The following is a 13,096-nucleotide window of genomic DNA, read 5'->3' as shown; positions in this document are numbered from 1 at the left end:
AAGCCAACCACCCTCGACCCCTTCAAACCAACCACCCTCTACCGTCCCCTCCTCTACCCTTCAAGCCAACCACCCTCGACCCCTTCAAACCAACCACCCTCTACCGTCCCCTCCTCTACCCTTCAAGCCAACCACCCTCGACCCCTTCAAACCAACCACCCTCTACCGTCCCCTCCTCTACCCTTCAAACCAACCACCCTCTACTGTCTCTTCTCTACCCCTCAAACCAACCACCCTCTACTGTCCCCTCCTCTACCCCTCAAACCAACCACCCTCTACTGTCCCCTCCTCTACCCCTCAAACCAACCACCCTCTACCGTCCCCTCCTCTACCCTTCAAACCAGCCACCCTCTACCGTCCCCTCCTCTACCCTTCAAACCAACCACCCTCTACTGTCTCTTCTCTACCCTTCAAACCAACCACCCTCTACTGTCCCCTCATCTACCCTTCGAACCAACCACCCTCTACTGTCCCCTCCTCTACCCTTCAAACCAACCACCCTCTACTGTCTCTTCTCGACCCCTTCAAACCAACCACCCTCGACCGTCCCCTCCTCTACCCTTCAAACCAACCACCCTCTACCGTCCCCTCCTCTACCCCTCAAACCAACCACCCTCTACTGTCCCCTCCTCTACCCTTCAAACCAACCACCCTCTACTGTCCCCTCCTCTACCCTTCAAACCAACCACCCTCTACTGTCCCCTCCTCTACCCTTCAAACCAACCACCCTCTACTGTCCCCTCCTCTACCCCTCAAACCAACCGCCCTCTACTGTCCCCTCCTCTACCCTTCAAATCAACCACCCTCGACCGTCCCCTCCTCTACCCTTCAAACCAACCACCCTCTACTGTCCCCTCCTCTACCCTTCAAACCAACCACCCTCTACTGTCCCCTCCTCTACCCCTCAAACCAACCACCCTCTACTGTCCCCTCCTCTACCCTTCGAACCAACCACCCTCTACCCTTCAAACCAACCACCCTCTACCGTCCCCTCCTCTACCCTTCAAACCAACCACCCTCTACCCTTCAAACCAACCACCCTCTACCGTCCCCTCCTCTACCCTTCAAACCAACCACCCTCGACCCCTTCAAACCAACCACCCTCTACCGTCCCCTCCTCTACCCTTCAAGCCAACCACCCTCGACCCCTTCAAACCAACCACCCTCTACCGTCCCCTCCTCTACCCTTCAAGCCAACCACCCTCGACCCCTTCAAACCAACCACCCTCTACCGTCCCCTCCTCTACCCTTCAAGCCAACCACCCTCGACCCCTTCAAACCAACCACCCTCTACCGTCTCCTCCTCTACCCTTCAAACCAACCACCCTCTACCCTTCAAACCAACCACCCTCTACCGTCCCCTCCTCTACCCTTCAAGCCAACCACCCTCGACCCCTTCAAACCAACCACCCTCTACCGTCCCCTCCTCTACCCTTCAAACCAACCACCCTCGACCCCTTCAAACCAACCACCCTCTACCGTCCCCTCCTCTACCCTTCAAGCCAACCACCCTCGACCCCTTCAAACCAACCACCCTCTACCGTCCCCTCCTCTACCCTTCAAGCCAACCACCCTCGACCCCTTCAAACCAACCACCCTCTACTGTCTCTTCTCTCTGCTGCTTCCTCATCAAGAACACTTGTTTTTCCTCTCCTCTCCTCTCCTCTCCTCTCCTCTCCCCTGTGTTCTGTTCTGTTTTGCTGTGTGTGTCTTTGTGTTACTGCTCTTCTCAAAGATTCAGCGATATGAGTCCTCCCCCAGGCATCTCAGTAATGAATGGAGGGGAGCTCAGCTCACAGCACAGCAGCCTTGCACATATACACCTGTGTGTGTGTGTGTGTGTTTGCGTGAATCATTTACATGAATAAGCACGAACCCCTCTTTCTGTGTTTTTCCCTCTGCGTCAATAAACAGCCATGATTTTGACACACACACACACACACACACACACACAGGTTTGGGGAGAACTACTCTCATTACTGCCACTGAGCTGTCCCCAGTACAGGTTGACAGTGTTATCAAAGTTTAAAGCCTGCCGCATGAGAGAGACACACACACGGTGCACACACACACACACGGTGCGCACACACACACAGTGCACACACACATACGGTGCACACACACACACACACACACACACACACACACACACACACACGGTGCACACACACACACACACGGTGCACACACACACACATACGGTGCACACACACACACACACGGTGCACACACACACACACAGAATTAACACACACACACACACACACACATGGTGTACACACACGTAATGAACACACACACCCATGGTGCACGGAATGAACACACACACTTTTCACAGGTAAGAGTGAGTCACTGTCTGAGTACATAACTGGTAATTACAAGGCTGATTTTGCTGGGGCTTTTAGTAACGTGTGTGTGTGTGTGTGTGTGTGTGTGTCTTTCTCCTCCCTGTAGAAAACGGTGGACTGCATGACCACCATGTCGGTGCCCTCCACCCTGGTGAAGTGTCTGTATCTGTTCTTTGACCTTCCTCACATGGCCGAGGCCCCTGGGGCCTCACAGACCCAGACCTCAGAGCTGCCCCAGGCTGACCGCCGGGCCCTGCTGCAGAAGGTCTTCGCACAGGTCTGTAATCAACCCCTATTCCCTAAACACTGCTTCCTAGCCCCTATTCCCTAAACACTACTGCTTAGCCCCTTCTCCCTAGCCCCTATTCCCTAAACACTGCTTCCTAGCCCCTATTCCCTAAACACTACTGCTTAGCCCCTTCTCCCTAGCCCCTATTCCCTAAACACTGTTTCCTAGCCCCTATTCCCTAAACACTACTGCTTAGCCGCTTCTTCCTAGCCCCTATTCCTTAAACACTGCTTCCTAGCCCCTATTCCCTAAACACTTCTCCATAGCCCTTCCATCCTTGCCTCTAGCCCCCCTTCTCTAGCTCATTTCCCCCATATCCTGGTGGGGTAAGGGGGTAAGGGGATAAGGGGTATCCTGGTGAAGCTAATTGGGTTGAGGTGTATCCTGGTGAAGCCTTGTGGGGTAAGGGGTATCCTGGTGAAGCCTTGTGGGGTAAGGGGTATCCTGGTGAAGCTAATTGGGGTAAGGGGTATCCTGGTGAAGCTAATTGGGGTAAGGGGTATCCTGGTGAAGCTAATTGGGGTAAGGGGTATCCTGGTGAAGTTAATTGGGGTAAGGGGTATCCTGGTGAAGCTAATTGGGGTAAGGGGTATCCTGGTGAAGCTAATAGGGGTAAGGGGTATCCTGGTGAAGCTAATAGGGGTAAGGGGTATCCTGGTGAAGCTAATAGGGGTAAGGGGTATCCTGGTGAAGCTAATTGGGGTAAGGGGTATCCTGGTGAAGCTAATTGGGGTAAGGGGTATAGTAAAGTGTTTTTATGTTTAAAACTGGTTTATTACTGCGTTGTTATTAGATCCTGGTGAAGCTGTGTAGCTTTGTCTCTCCGGCGGAGGAACTGGCCCAGAAAGACGATCTCCAGCTACTCTTCTCTGCCATCACGTCCTGGTGCCCCCCCCACAACCTGCCCTGGAGGAAGAGCGCCGGCCAGGTCCTCACCACCATCTCACGACACGGACTCAGCGTCAACGTCATCAAGTATATCCACGGTGAGAGGTCTGGGGTTGGTTGTGTTGGCAAAATTCAGAAAACATTCCCATCATTTCCAGAAATCTTGTTGAGAGGATTTCCACTTGTAATTTTAAAATAAATTCCAATTTTATTCCCTCCTAAATTTGTCAAATGGGAATTCTGGAAAACCTGTGCATTTTGGGAAGGTTTTCTGAATTCTTACAACCCTAAATGGTTGGTGTCTGTGTACCGAGAACATGCAGATGAATGGACGCGATGGATGGTGTGTGTGTGTGTGTGTGTGTGTGTGAGGCCATATTAACCTCCCTCCCTCCCTCCCTCCCTCAGAGAAAGAGTGCCTGGCCACATGTATCCAGAACATGCAGCAGTCAGATGACCTCTCACCCCTGGAGATCGTAGAGATGTTTGCCGGTCTGTCCTGCTTCCTGAAGGACTCCAGCGACGTCTCCCAGACCCTGCTGGACGACTTCAGGATGTGTCAGGGATACACGTTCCTCTGCGACCTCATGCTCAGGTAGGCTCATATTAGAGGTGGTGTGTGTGTGTGTGTGTGTGTGTGTGTGTGTGTGTGTGTGTGTGTTATGGTATTAATACCATAACACACTATGTTGAAGAGGAAGAGGAAGGGGTTAATACCATAACACACTATGTGGAAGAGGAAGGGGTTAATACCATAACACACTATGTTGAAGAGGAAGAGGAAGGGGTTAATACCATAACACACTATGATGAAGAGGAAGGGGAAGGGGAAGAGGAAGGGGTTAATACCATAACACACTATGTTGAAGAGGAAGAGGAAGGGGTTAATACCATAACACACTATGATGAAGAGGAAGGGGAAGGGGAAGAGGAAGGGGTTAATACCATAACACACTATGTTGAAGAGGAAGAGGAAGGGGTTAACCCCTTCCTCTTCCTCTTCAACATAGTGTGTTATGGTATTAACCCCTTCCTCTTCCTCTTCAACATAGTGTGTTATGGTATTAACCCCTTCCCCTTCCTCTTCAACATAGTGTGTTATGGTATTAACCCCTTCCTCTTCCCCTTCCTCTTCCTCTACAACCTAGTGTGTTATGGTATTAACCCCTTCCTCTTCCTCTACAACCTAGTGTGTTATGGTATTAACCCCTTCCTCTTCCTCTTCCTCTACAACATAGTGTGTTATGGTATTAACCCCTTCCCCTTCCTCTTCAACATAGTGTGTTATGGTATTAACCCCTTCCTCTTCCTCTTCCTCTTCAAAATAGTGTGTTATGGTATTAACCCCTTCCTCTTCCTCTACAACATATTGTGTGTTACTTGTTTCACTATATTAAATGTACCCCCCCCCCCCCCCCCCAGATTGGAGCAGGCCAAAGAGGAGGACAGCAGTGATGCTCTGAAGGATCTGGTCAACCTAGTGACGCTTCTGACCACCTATGGCGTGACCGATCTCAAACCGGCCGGTCTCACCACTGGAGCCCCCTTCCTCCTGCCCGGCTTCGTACTCCCACAGCCTTCTGGGAAAGGTACAGTCAACCCGAGCGTCATCGCGGCTCCAGTGTTTTACTCAGCCCACTGCCCACACCTTCCTAGTTAACGTCTTAAGCATAGAAATAGAGTCGGTAGAACGAGTTTCTCCATTTTAGTCAACAATTCCTTAATGGTTGCAGCCAGATTGCCATGGTATGAATAACATGCCGTTCAACGAATTCTATTTTTATGAGCGTGTGTGTGTGTGTGTGTGTGTGTGTGTGTGTGTGTGTGTGTGTGTGTGTGAGAGAACCAGAACTGTCCAGAATGTGTTAGTGTCATAGGAGTGGGTGGAGCTGTGCGCCTCAACAGGGAAGTGACACATTGTGATCAACAGGGAAGTCCGGTTGTCTGGGTGAGGCACTGACCTGTCCTCTGACTCAGCCTGCAGTTTAAATGGAAATCAAATCAAACTTTATTGGTCGCGTACACAGTTTCGCCGGGTGGCAGGTAGCCTTGAGGTTAGCGGTTAGAGCGTTGGGCCAGTAACTGAAAGATCGCTGGTTTGAATATCCGAGCCGACAAGGTGAAGAATCTGCCAATGAGAAGGTCACCCATCATTTGCTCCAGGGACCTGTCATACTACTATGACTGACCCTGTAAAACAACACCTATCGTACTACTATGACTGACCCTGTAAAACAACACATATCATACTACTATGACTGACCCTGTAAAACAACACCTATCATACTACTATGACTGACCCTGTAAAACATTGGATTGATTGTTGGTCTGTGTCTGGTCCAGGCCACACGGTGAGGAACCTCCAGTCGTTCTCCGTCCTACAGAATGCCTTCCTGAGGGCTAAGACGTCCCGGCTGACCGGCACGCTGCTGGACGCCATCGGCAACATCTACGCCGCCGACCACGCCAATTACTTCATCCTGGAGGCACAACACACACTCTCACAGTTCGCTGACAAGGTGTGTGTGTGTGTGTGTGTCTCTGTGTGTGTGTCTCTGTGTGTGTGTCTCTGTGTGTGTGTCTCTGTGTGTGTGTCTCTGTCTGTGTGTGTGTGTGTCTCTGTGTGTGTGTCTCTGTGTGTGTGTCTCTGTGTGTGTGTCTCTGTGTGTGTGTTTCTGTGTGTGTGTCTCTGTGTGTGTGTCTCTGTGTGTGTGTGTGTCTCTGTGTGTGTGTGTGTCTCTGTGTGTGTGTGTGTGTGTGTGTGTGTGTCTCTCTGTGTGTGTGTGTGTGTGTGTGTGTGTGTCTCTCTCTGTGTGTGTGTGTGTGTGTGTGTGTGTGTGTTATATGTTATGCAGCTATATGTTATTCTAAATAAAACCCCATCTCTTTCCAGGTGGCCAAGCTGCCAGATGCCCAGACAAAGTACTTTGACCTGTTGGAGTTTGTAGTGTTCAGTCTGAACTATGTTCCCTGTAAGGAGCTGTTCAGTGTCAGCGTCCTGCTGAAGGGCTCTACGTCATACACCTGCAGTATCACAGCCACCAGGTAGGGAAGTGTGTGTGTGTGTGTGGCTGTGTTTGTGTGTGTGCGCGCGTCTGGGCATGCGTGTGTGTGGGAGCGTTCTTCACAATCAGCTTGGGCTGATTTAATTGATGTTTGCTAGGTATGATTTAATTGATGGTTGCTAGGGCCGATTTTAATTGTTTAATCAAAGTAATACATCTAAGAGTAGATGCCTACTTATCTGGTATCGTATCTGGTATCGTACCTGGTATCTAGTATCTGCTATCGTACCTGGTATCTAGTATCTGGTATCGTACCTGGTATCTAGTATCGTACCTGGTATCTGGTATCTAGTATGGTATCTGGTGTCGTACCTGGTATCGTACCTGGTATCGCATCTGGTATCGTACCTGGTAGCTGGTATCGTATCTGGTATTGTATCTGGTGTCATATCTGGTATCTGGTATCGTACCTGGTATCTAGTATCTGGTATCGTATCTGGTATCGTACCTGGTAGCTGGTATCGTATCTGGTATCTGGTATCGTATCTGGTATCTAGTATCGTATCTGGTATCTGGTGTCATATCTGGTATCGTATCTGGTATTGTATCTGGTATCGTATCTGGCATCTGGTGTAGTATCTGGTATTGTATCTGGCATCTGGTATCGTATCTGGCATCATATCTGGTATCGTATCTGGTATCTGGTGTCATATCTGGTGTCGTATCTGGTGTCGTATCTGGTGTCGTATCTGGTATCGTATCTAGTATCTGGTATCTAGTATCGTATCTGGTATCTGGTGTCGTATCTGGTGTCGTATCTAGTATCTGGTATCTAGTATCGTATCTGGTATCTGGAATCGTATCTGGAGTCGTATCTGGTATCTAGTATCGTATCTGGCATCTGGTATCGTATCTAGTATCGTATCTGGTATCGTATCTAGTATCGTATCTGGTGTCGTATCTGGTATCGTTTCTGGTATCTAGTATCGTATCTGGTATCGTATCTGGTATCGTATCTAGTATCGTATCTGGGATCGTATCTGGTATCTGGTGTCGTATCTGGTGTCGTATCTGGTGTCGTATCTGGTGTCGTATCTGGTGTCGTATCTGGTGTCGTATCTGGTATCGTATCTGGTATATCTGGTATCGTATCTAGTGTCTGGTATCTGGTATCGTATCTGGTATCTAGTATCTGGTATCTAGTATCTGGTATCTAGTATCTGGTGTCATATCTGGTATATCTGGTATCGTATATGGTATCTGGTATCGTATCTAGTATCTGGTATCGTATCTAGTATCTGGTATCTGGTATCTAGTATCTGGTATCTGGTATCTGGTGTCATATCTGGTATATCTGGTATCGTATCTAGTGTCTGGTATCTGGTATCTGGTATCTAGTATCTGGTATCGTATCTGGTATCTAGTATCTGGTATCTAGTATCTAGTTTCTAGTATCTGGTACCTGGTATCGTATCTGGTATCTGGTATTGTATCTGGTATCTAGTATCTGGTATCTGGTATCATATCTGGTATCTAGTATCTGGTATCTGGTATCATATCTGGTATCTAGTATTTGGTATCGTATCTGGTATTGTATCTGGTATCTAGTATCTGGTATCTAGTATCTGGTATCTAGTATCTGGTATCTGGTGTCATATCTGGTATCGTATCTAGTGTCTGGTATCGTATCTGGTATCTGGTATCGTATCTGGTATCTAGTATCTGGTATCTAGTATCTAGTATCTGGTATCTGGTATCTGGTATCTAGTATCTGGTATCTAGTATCTGGTATTGTATCTGTTATCTAGTATCTGGTATCGTATCTGGTATCTAGTATCTGGTATCTAGTATCTGGTATCTAGTATCTGGTATCTGGTATCGTATCTAGTATCTAGTTTCTAATATCTGGTATCTGGTATCTAGTATCTAGTATCTGGTATCGTATCTGGTATCTAGTATCTGGTATCTAGTATCTGGTATCTAGTATCTGGTATCGTATCTGGTATCTAGTATCTGGTATCGTATCTGGTATCTAGTATCTAGTATCTGGTATATTGTCTGGTATCTTATCTAGTATGTTGTATCTGGTATCATATCTAGCATCTTATCTAGTATGTTGTATCTGGTATCATATCTAGCATCTTATCTAGTATGTTGTATCTGGTATCGTATCTAGCATCTTATCTAGTATGTTGTATCTGGTATCGTATCTAGCATCTTATCTAGTATGTTGTATCTGGTATCGTATCTAGCATCTTATCTAGTATGTTGTATCTGGTATCGTATCTAGCATCTTATCTAGTATGTTGTATCTGGTATCGTATCTAGCATCTTATCTAGTATGTTGTATCTGGTATCGTATCTAGCATCTTATCTAGTATGTTGTATCTGGTATCATATCTAGCATCTTATCTAGTATGTTGTATCTGGTATATTGTCTGGTATCTTATCTAGTATGTTGTATCTGGTATCATATCTAGCATCTTATCTGGCGTCGTTTCTGGTGTCGTTTCTGGTGTCGTATCTAGTATCTTATCTAGTATGTTGTATCTGGTATCATATCTAGCATCTTATCTAGTATGTTGTATCTGGTATATTGTCTGGTATCTTATCTAGTATGTTGTATCTGGTATCGTATCTAGCATCTTAGTATCTTACCTATTGGGGCTGGAAAGCCACATATATTTGGGATCAGATCTCGTATTTCTGTCCAGCAATGCAAAATATATAAAATAACATGTTTGATTTCCTAATTTTGAAATCGATATGGATGCCCTAATAAATGTAAATCGACTCTTTCAATATTCCATGAATCCGACTCCTCCCTCAGGACTCTGTTGAAGTTGAGCCGTCATGACGCGGTGTTCAGTGATGTGTTGAGAGAGGTGGGGCTGCTGGAGGTGCTGGTTAACCTCCTGCATAAATACGCTGCCCTGCTCAAAGACCCCGCAACGCAACAACAGACTCAGTCACAGAACAACGAACAAGGTGAGGAGTCTCCTAGATCAAGAGGTAATACTGGGTTGTAAAACATTTCAAAACGTCCAATCAGAAACACACATTTTCCGTTGCGCCAACAAGTCCAGATTGATTCTGTTTCCGGTCCGTTTCTTCCCTTTTCATGCCCAGTGAATATGACCCTCACTAACCCCGCCGTGAGAAAGCCTTGCCGACTGAAGTGAATGATTTGTGATTCGTCATCTGGTTGCTAATAGTTCCTCAAACAAGCAGTCAAATCATCCAATCCCTGATATAATACACACATGTTCATCATGGACTGGGAGATGGAACAGGGAATTCTACATAGAGTAACAATCTGCTGCTTTCTCTCTCTCTCTCTTCGTCCCTCTCTCCCTCTCTTTCTCCCTCTCTTCCTCCCTCTCTTCCTCCCTCTCTTCCTCTTTCCCTCTTCCTCCTCTCTCCCTCTCTCTTTCTCCCTCTCTTCCTCTTTCCCTCTTCCTCCTCTCTCCCTCTCTCTTTCTCCCTCTCTTCCTCTCTCCCTCTCTTTCCCTCTTCCTCCTTCTCTCTTCCTCCCTCTCTCCCTCTCTTCCTCCCTCTGTTCCTCTCTCCCTCTCTTTCCCTCTTCCTCCTTCTCTCTTCGTCCCTCTCTTCCTCCCTCTCTCCCTCTCTTCCTCCCTCTCTTCCTCCCTCTCTCCCTCTCTTCCTCCCTCTCTCCCTCTCTTCCTCCCTCTCTCCCTCTCTCCCTCTCTTCCTCCCTCTCTCCCTCTCTCCCTCTCTTCCTCCCTCTCTAACTCTCTTCCTCCCTCTCTTCCTCTCTCCCTCTTTCCCTCTTCCTCCTTCTCTCTTCGTCCCTCTCTTCCTCCCTCTCTCCCTCTCTTCCTCCCTCTCTTCCTCCCTCTCTCCCTCTCTCCCTCTCTTCCTCCCTCTCTCCCTCTCTTCCTCCCTCTCTCCCTCTCTTCCTCCCTCTCTCCCTCTCTTCCTCCCTCTCTCCCTCTCTCCCTCTCTTCCTCCCTCTCTTCCTCCCTCTCTCCCTCTCTCCCTCTCTTCCTCCCTCTCTCCCTCTCTTCCTCCCTCTCTCCCTCTCTCCCTCTCTTCCTCCCTCTCTCCCTCTTCCTCCCTCTCTTCCTCCCTCTCTCCCTCTCTTCCTCTCTCCCTCTTTCCCTCTTCCTCCTTCTCTCTTCGTCCCTCTCTTCCTCCCTCTCTCCCTCTCTTCCTCCCTCTCTAACTCTCTTCCTCCCTCTCTTCCTCCCTCTCTTCCTCCCTCTCTTCCTCCCTCTCTCCCTCTTTCTCCCTCTCTTCCTCCCTCTCTCCCTCTTTCTCCCTCTCTTCCTCCCTCGCTCTATCCCCCCCACCCCCTCTATTTCCATCTCTTTCTCTCTGTCTCTAGGTGACTGTAAGAACAGCAGTGTAGCGGAGGAACAGAAACAGTTAGCTTGGCTGGTCATGGAGACGCTGACTGTCCTGCTGCAAGGCTCCAACACTAACGCAGGTACACACACACCCACACGCAAACATTATGGCTAACAAGGCCGCGAAATTACACAGAAACCTCCAGTATTTCAACTCGTTTGTGTGTTCAACTCGTATGATTCCCCTTTATTAAAGCCAGGCGAATCCAGACAGAATCCTCCCAATCCCCACATCCCCTTCAGAACATAATCCCATACTAGTAGTGATGTCACACAGCCCCAACTCTGGGTTTCTGAGTTTCTGAGTTTCTGAGTTTAGGTAATGCACACAAATCTGTCTCTGTCTGCCTGCCTGCCCCAAACTGACACACACACACACATACATACACACGCCGGATGACAAATGACTCAAATGATTTCTATTTGAACAAGCCTTGACTCTGGGCAGAGCTCAATGGTTTCACTTCTGTCATTCACGATCATGTGACACTGGACAGGAAGATATGCACTTCCTCCTTCTATATGTTGATTGGCTGGCTGGCTGTATGGATTCCTCATCTCAGAGATCACCAACATCATCTATTTGTACTCGCTCGCTCGCTCTCTCTTTCTTCTCTGTCTCAATCTCTCCTTCTGTCTCAATCTTTCCTTCTGTCTCAATCTCTCCTTCTGTCTCAATCTTTCCTTCTGTCTCAATCTCTCCTTCTGTATCTCTCTTTCTTCTCTCTCTCTCTCTCTCTCTTTCTTCTCTCTCTTTCTCTCTCTCTCTCTCTTTCTCTCTCTCTGTATCTCTGTCTCTCTCTCTCCATCTCTCTCTCCCACTATCCTGGTCTGAGTAAGGAACAGTAGTGGAGGCCAGACTAATATGATGAGTCAGTGTTCTGTAGCAGAGATGGAGACTCAGAGATGTGAATGATAAATGAGTGTGATGGGTGAATAAAGGTTATTATTAGTATCATCTCTTATTGTGTCTCTTCCAATGTCCCTCTCTCCTCTCCCCGCTCTCCCCTCCCTCCTTCTCTCCCCCATCCCTCTCCCCTCCCTCCTTCTCTCCCCATCCCTCTTCCCTCCCTCCTTCTCTCCCCATCCCTCTTCCATCCCTCCCTCCCTTCTCTCCCCCATCCCTCTTCCCTCCCTCCTTCTCTCCCCATCCCTCTTCCATCCCTCCCTTCTCTCCCCCATCCCTCTCCCCTCCCTCCCTCATCCCTCTCCCCTCCCTCCCTTCTCTCCCCCATCCCTCTCCCCTCCCTCCCTTCTCTCCCCCACCCCTCCCCTTTCTCCTCTCCCCATCCCTCTCCCCTCCCTCCTTCTCTCCCTTCTCTCCCCCATCCCTCTCCCCTCCCTTCCTTCTCTCCCCCATCCCTCTCCCCTCCCTCCCCTCCCTCCCTTCTCTCCCCCATCCCTCCCCTTTCTCCTCTCCCCATCCCTCTTCCATCCCTCCCTTCTCTCCCCCATCCCTCTCCCCTCCCTCCCTCCCTTCTCTCCTCCATCCTTCTCCCCTCCCTCCTTCTCTCCCTCCTTCTCTCCCCCATCCCCCCCACCCCCTCCTCCAGGTCTGTTCAGAGAGTTTGGAGGGGCGCGGTGTGTCCACAACATAGTGAAGTATGATCAGTGCAGGGAACATGCTCTGATGATCATTCAGCAGCTGGTTCTGTCCTCCAGTGGAGATGATGACATGGGAACCCTACTGGGTCTGATGCACTCTGCCTCGTCCACCGAGCTACAGCTCAAAACAGACATACTACAGGTGAGATACACACCTACACCTACATCTCAACACACACACACCTACACCTACACACCTACACTTACACCTACACACACACACACCTACACTTACACACCTACACTTACACCTACACACACACACACCTACACTTACACCTACACACACACACACCTACACTTACACACCTACACCCACACCTACACCCACACCTACACCCACACACCTACACCCACACACCTACACCCACACACCTACACACACACACCTACACACACACGCACACACCTACACACACCTACACCTACACCTACACACACCTACACCTACACCTACACACACACACACCTACACCTACACCTACACCCACACCTACACACACACCTACACTTACACCTACACTTACACCTACACTTACACACCTACACCTACACACACACCTACACACACACGCACACACCTACACACAC

At 48.8% G+C, this 13,096-nt stretch overlaps 1 protein-coding gene across 4 annotated transcripts in view; it reads left to right on the top strand.

Annotated features, from left to right (window-relative positions):
* Positions 1–13,096, top strand: part of wdfy3 (WD repeat and FYVE domain containing 3) — a 218,094-nt gene that overhangs the window by 61,254 nt on the left and 143,744 nt on the right. For all 4 annotated transcript variants that reach the window (XM_036936512.1, XM_036936513.1, XM_036936510.1 and 1 more), the window contains exons 5-13: positions 2,455–2,625; positions 3,431–3,623; positions 3,934–4,120; positions 4,948–5,114; positions 5,869–6,044; positions 6,419–6,570; positions 9,361–9,518; positions 10,879–10,980; positions 12,454–12,647. In XM_036936512.1, coding sequence (XP_036792407.1) covers positions 2,455–2,625; positions 3,431–3,623; positions 3,934–4,120; positions 4,948–5,114; positions 5,869–6,044; positions 6,419–6,570; positions 9,361–9,518; positions 10,879–10,980; positions 12,454–12,647 — 1,500 coding nt within the window. The remainder of the gene's footprint in view (positions 1–2,454; positions 2,626–3,430; positions 3,624–3,933; positions 4,121–4,947; positions 5,115–5,868; positions 6,045–6,418; positions 6,571–9,360; positions 9,519–10,878; positions 10,981–12,453; positions 12,648–13,096) is intronic.

Source organism: Oncorhynchus mykiss, chromosome 11 (genome assembly GCF_013265735.2).
Source record: "Oncorhynchus mykiss isolate Arlee chromosome 11, USDA_OmykA_1.1, whole genome shotgun sequence".
In the NCBI taxonomy this organism is placed as follows: domain Eukaryota; kingdom Metazoa; phylum Chordata; class Actinopteri; order Salmoniformes; family Salmonidae; genus Oncorhynchus; species Oncorhynchus mykiss.
Note: the sequence above shows the minus strand (reverse complement) of the source record. Positions and strands in the feature narration are given on the sequence as shown.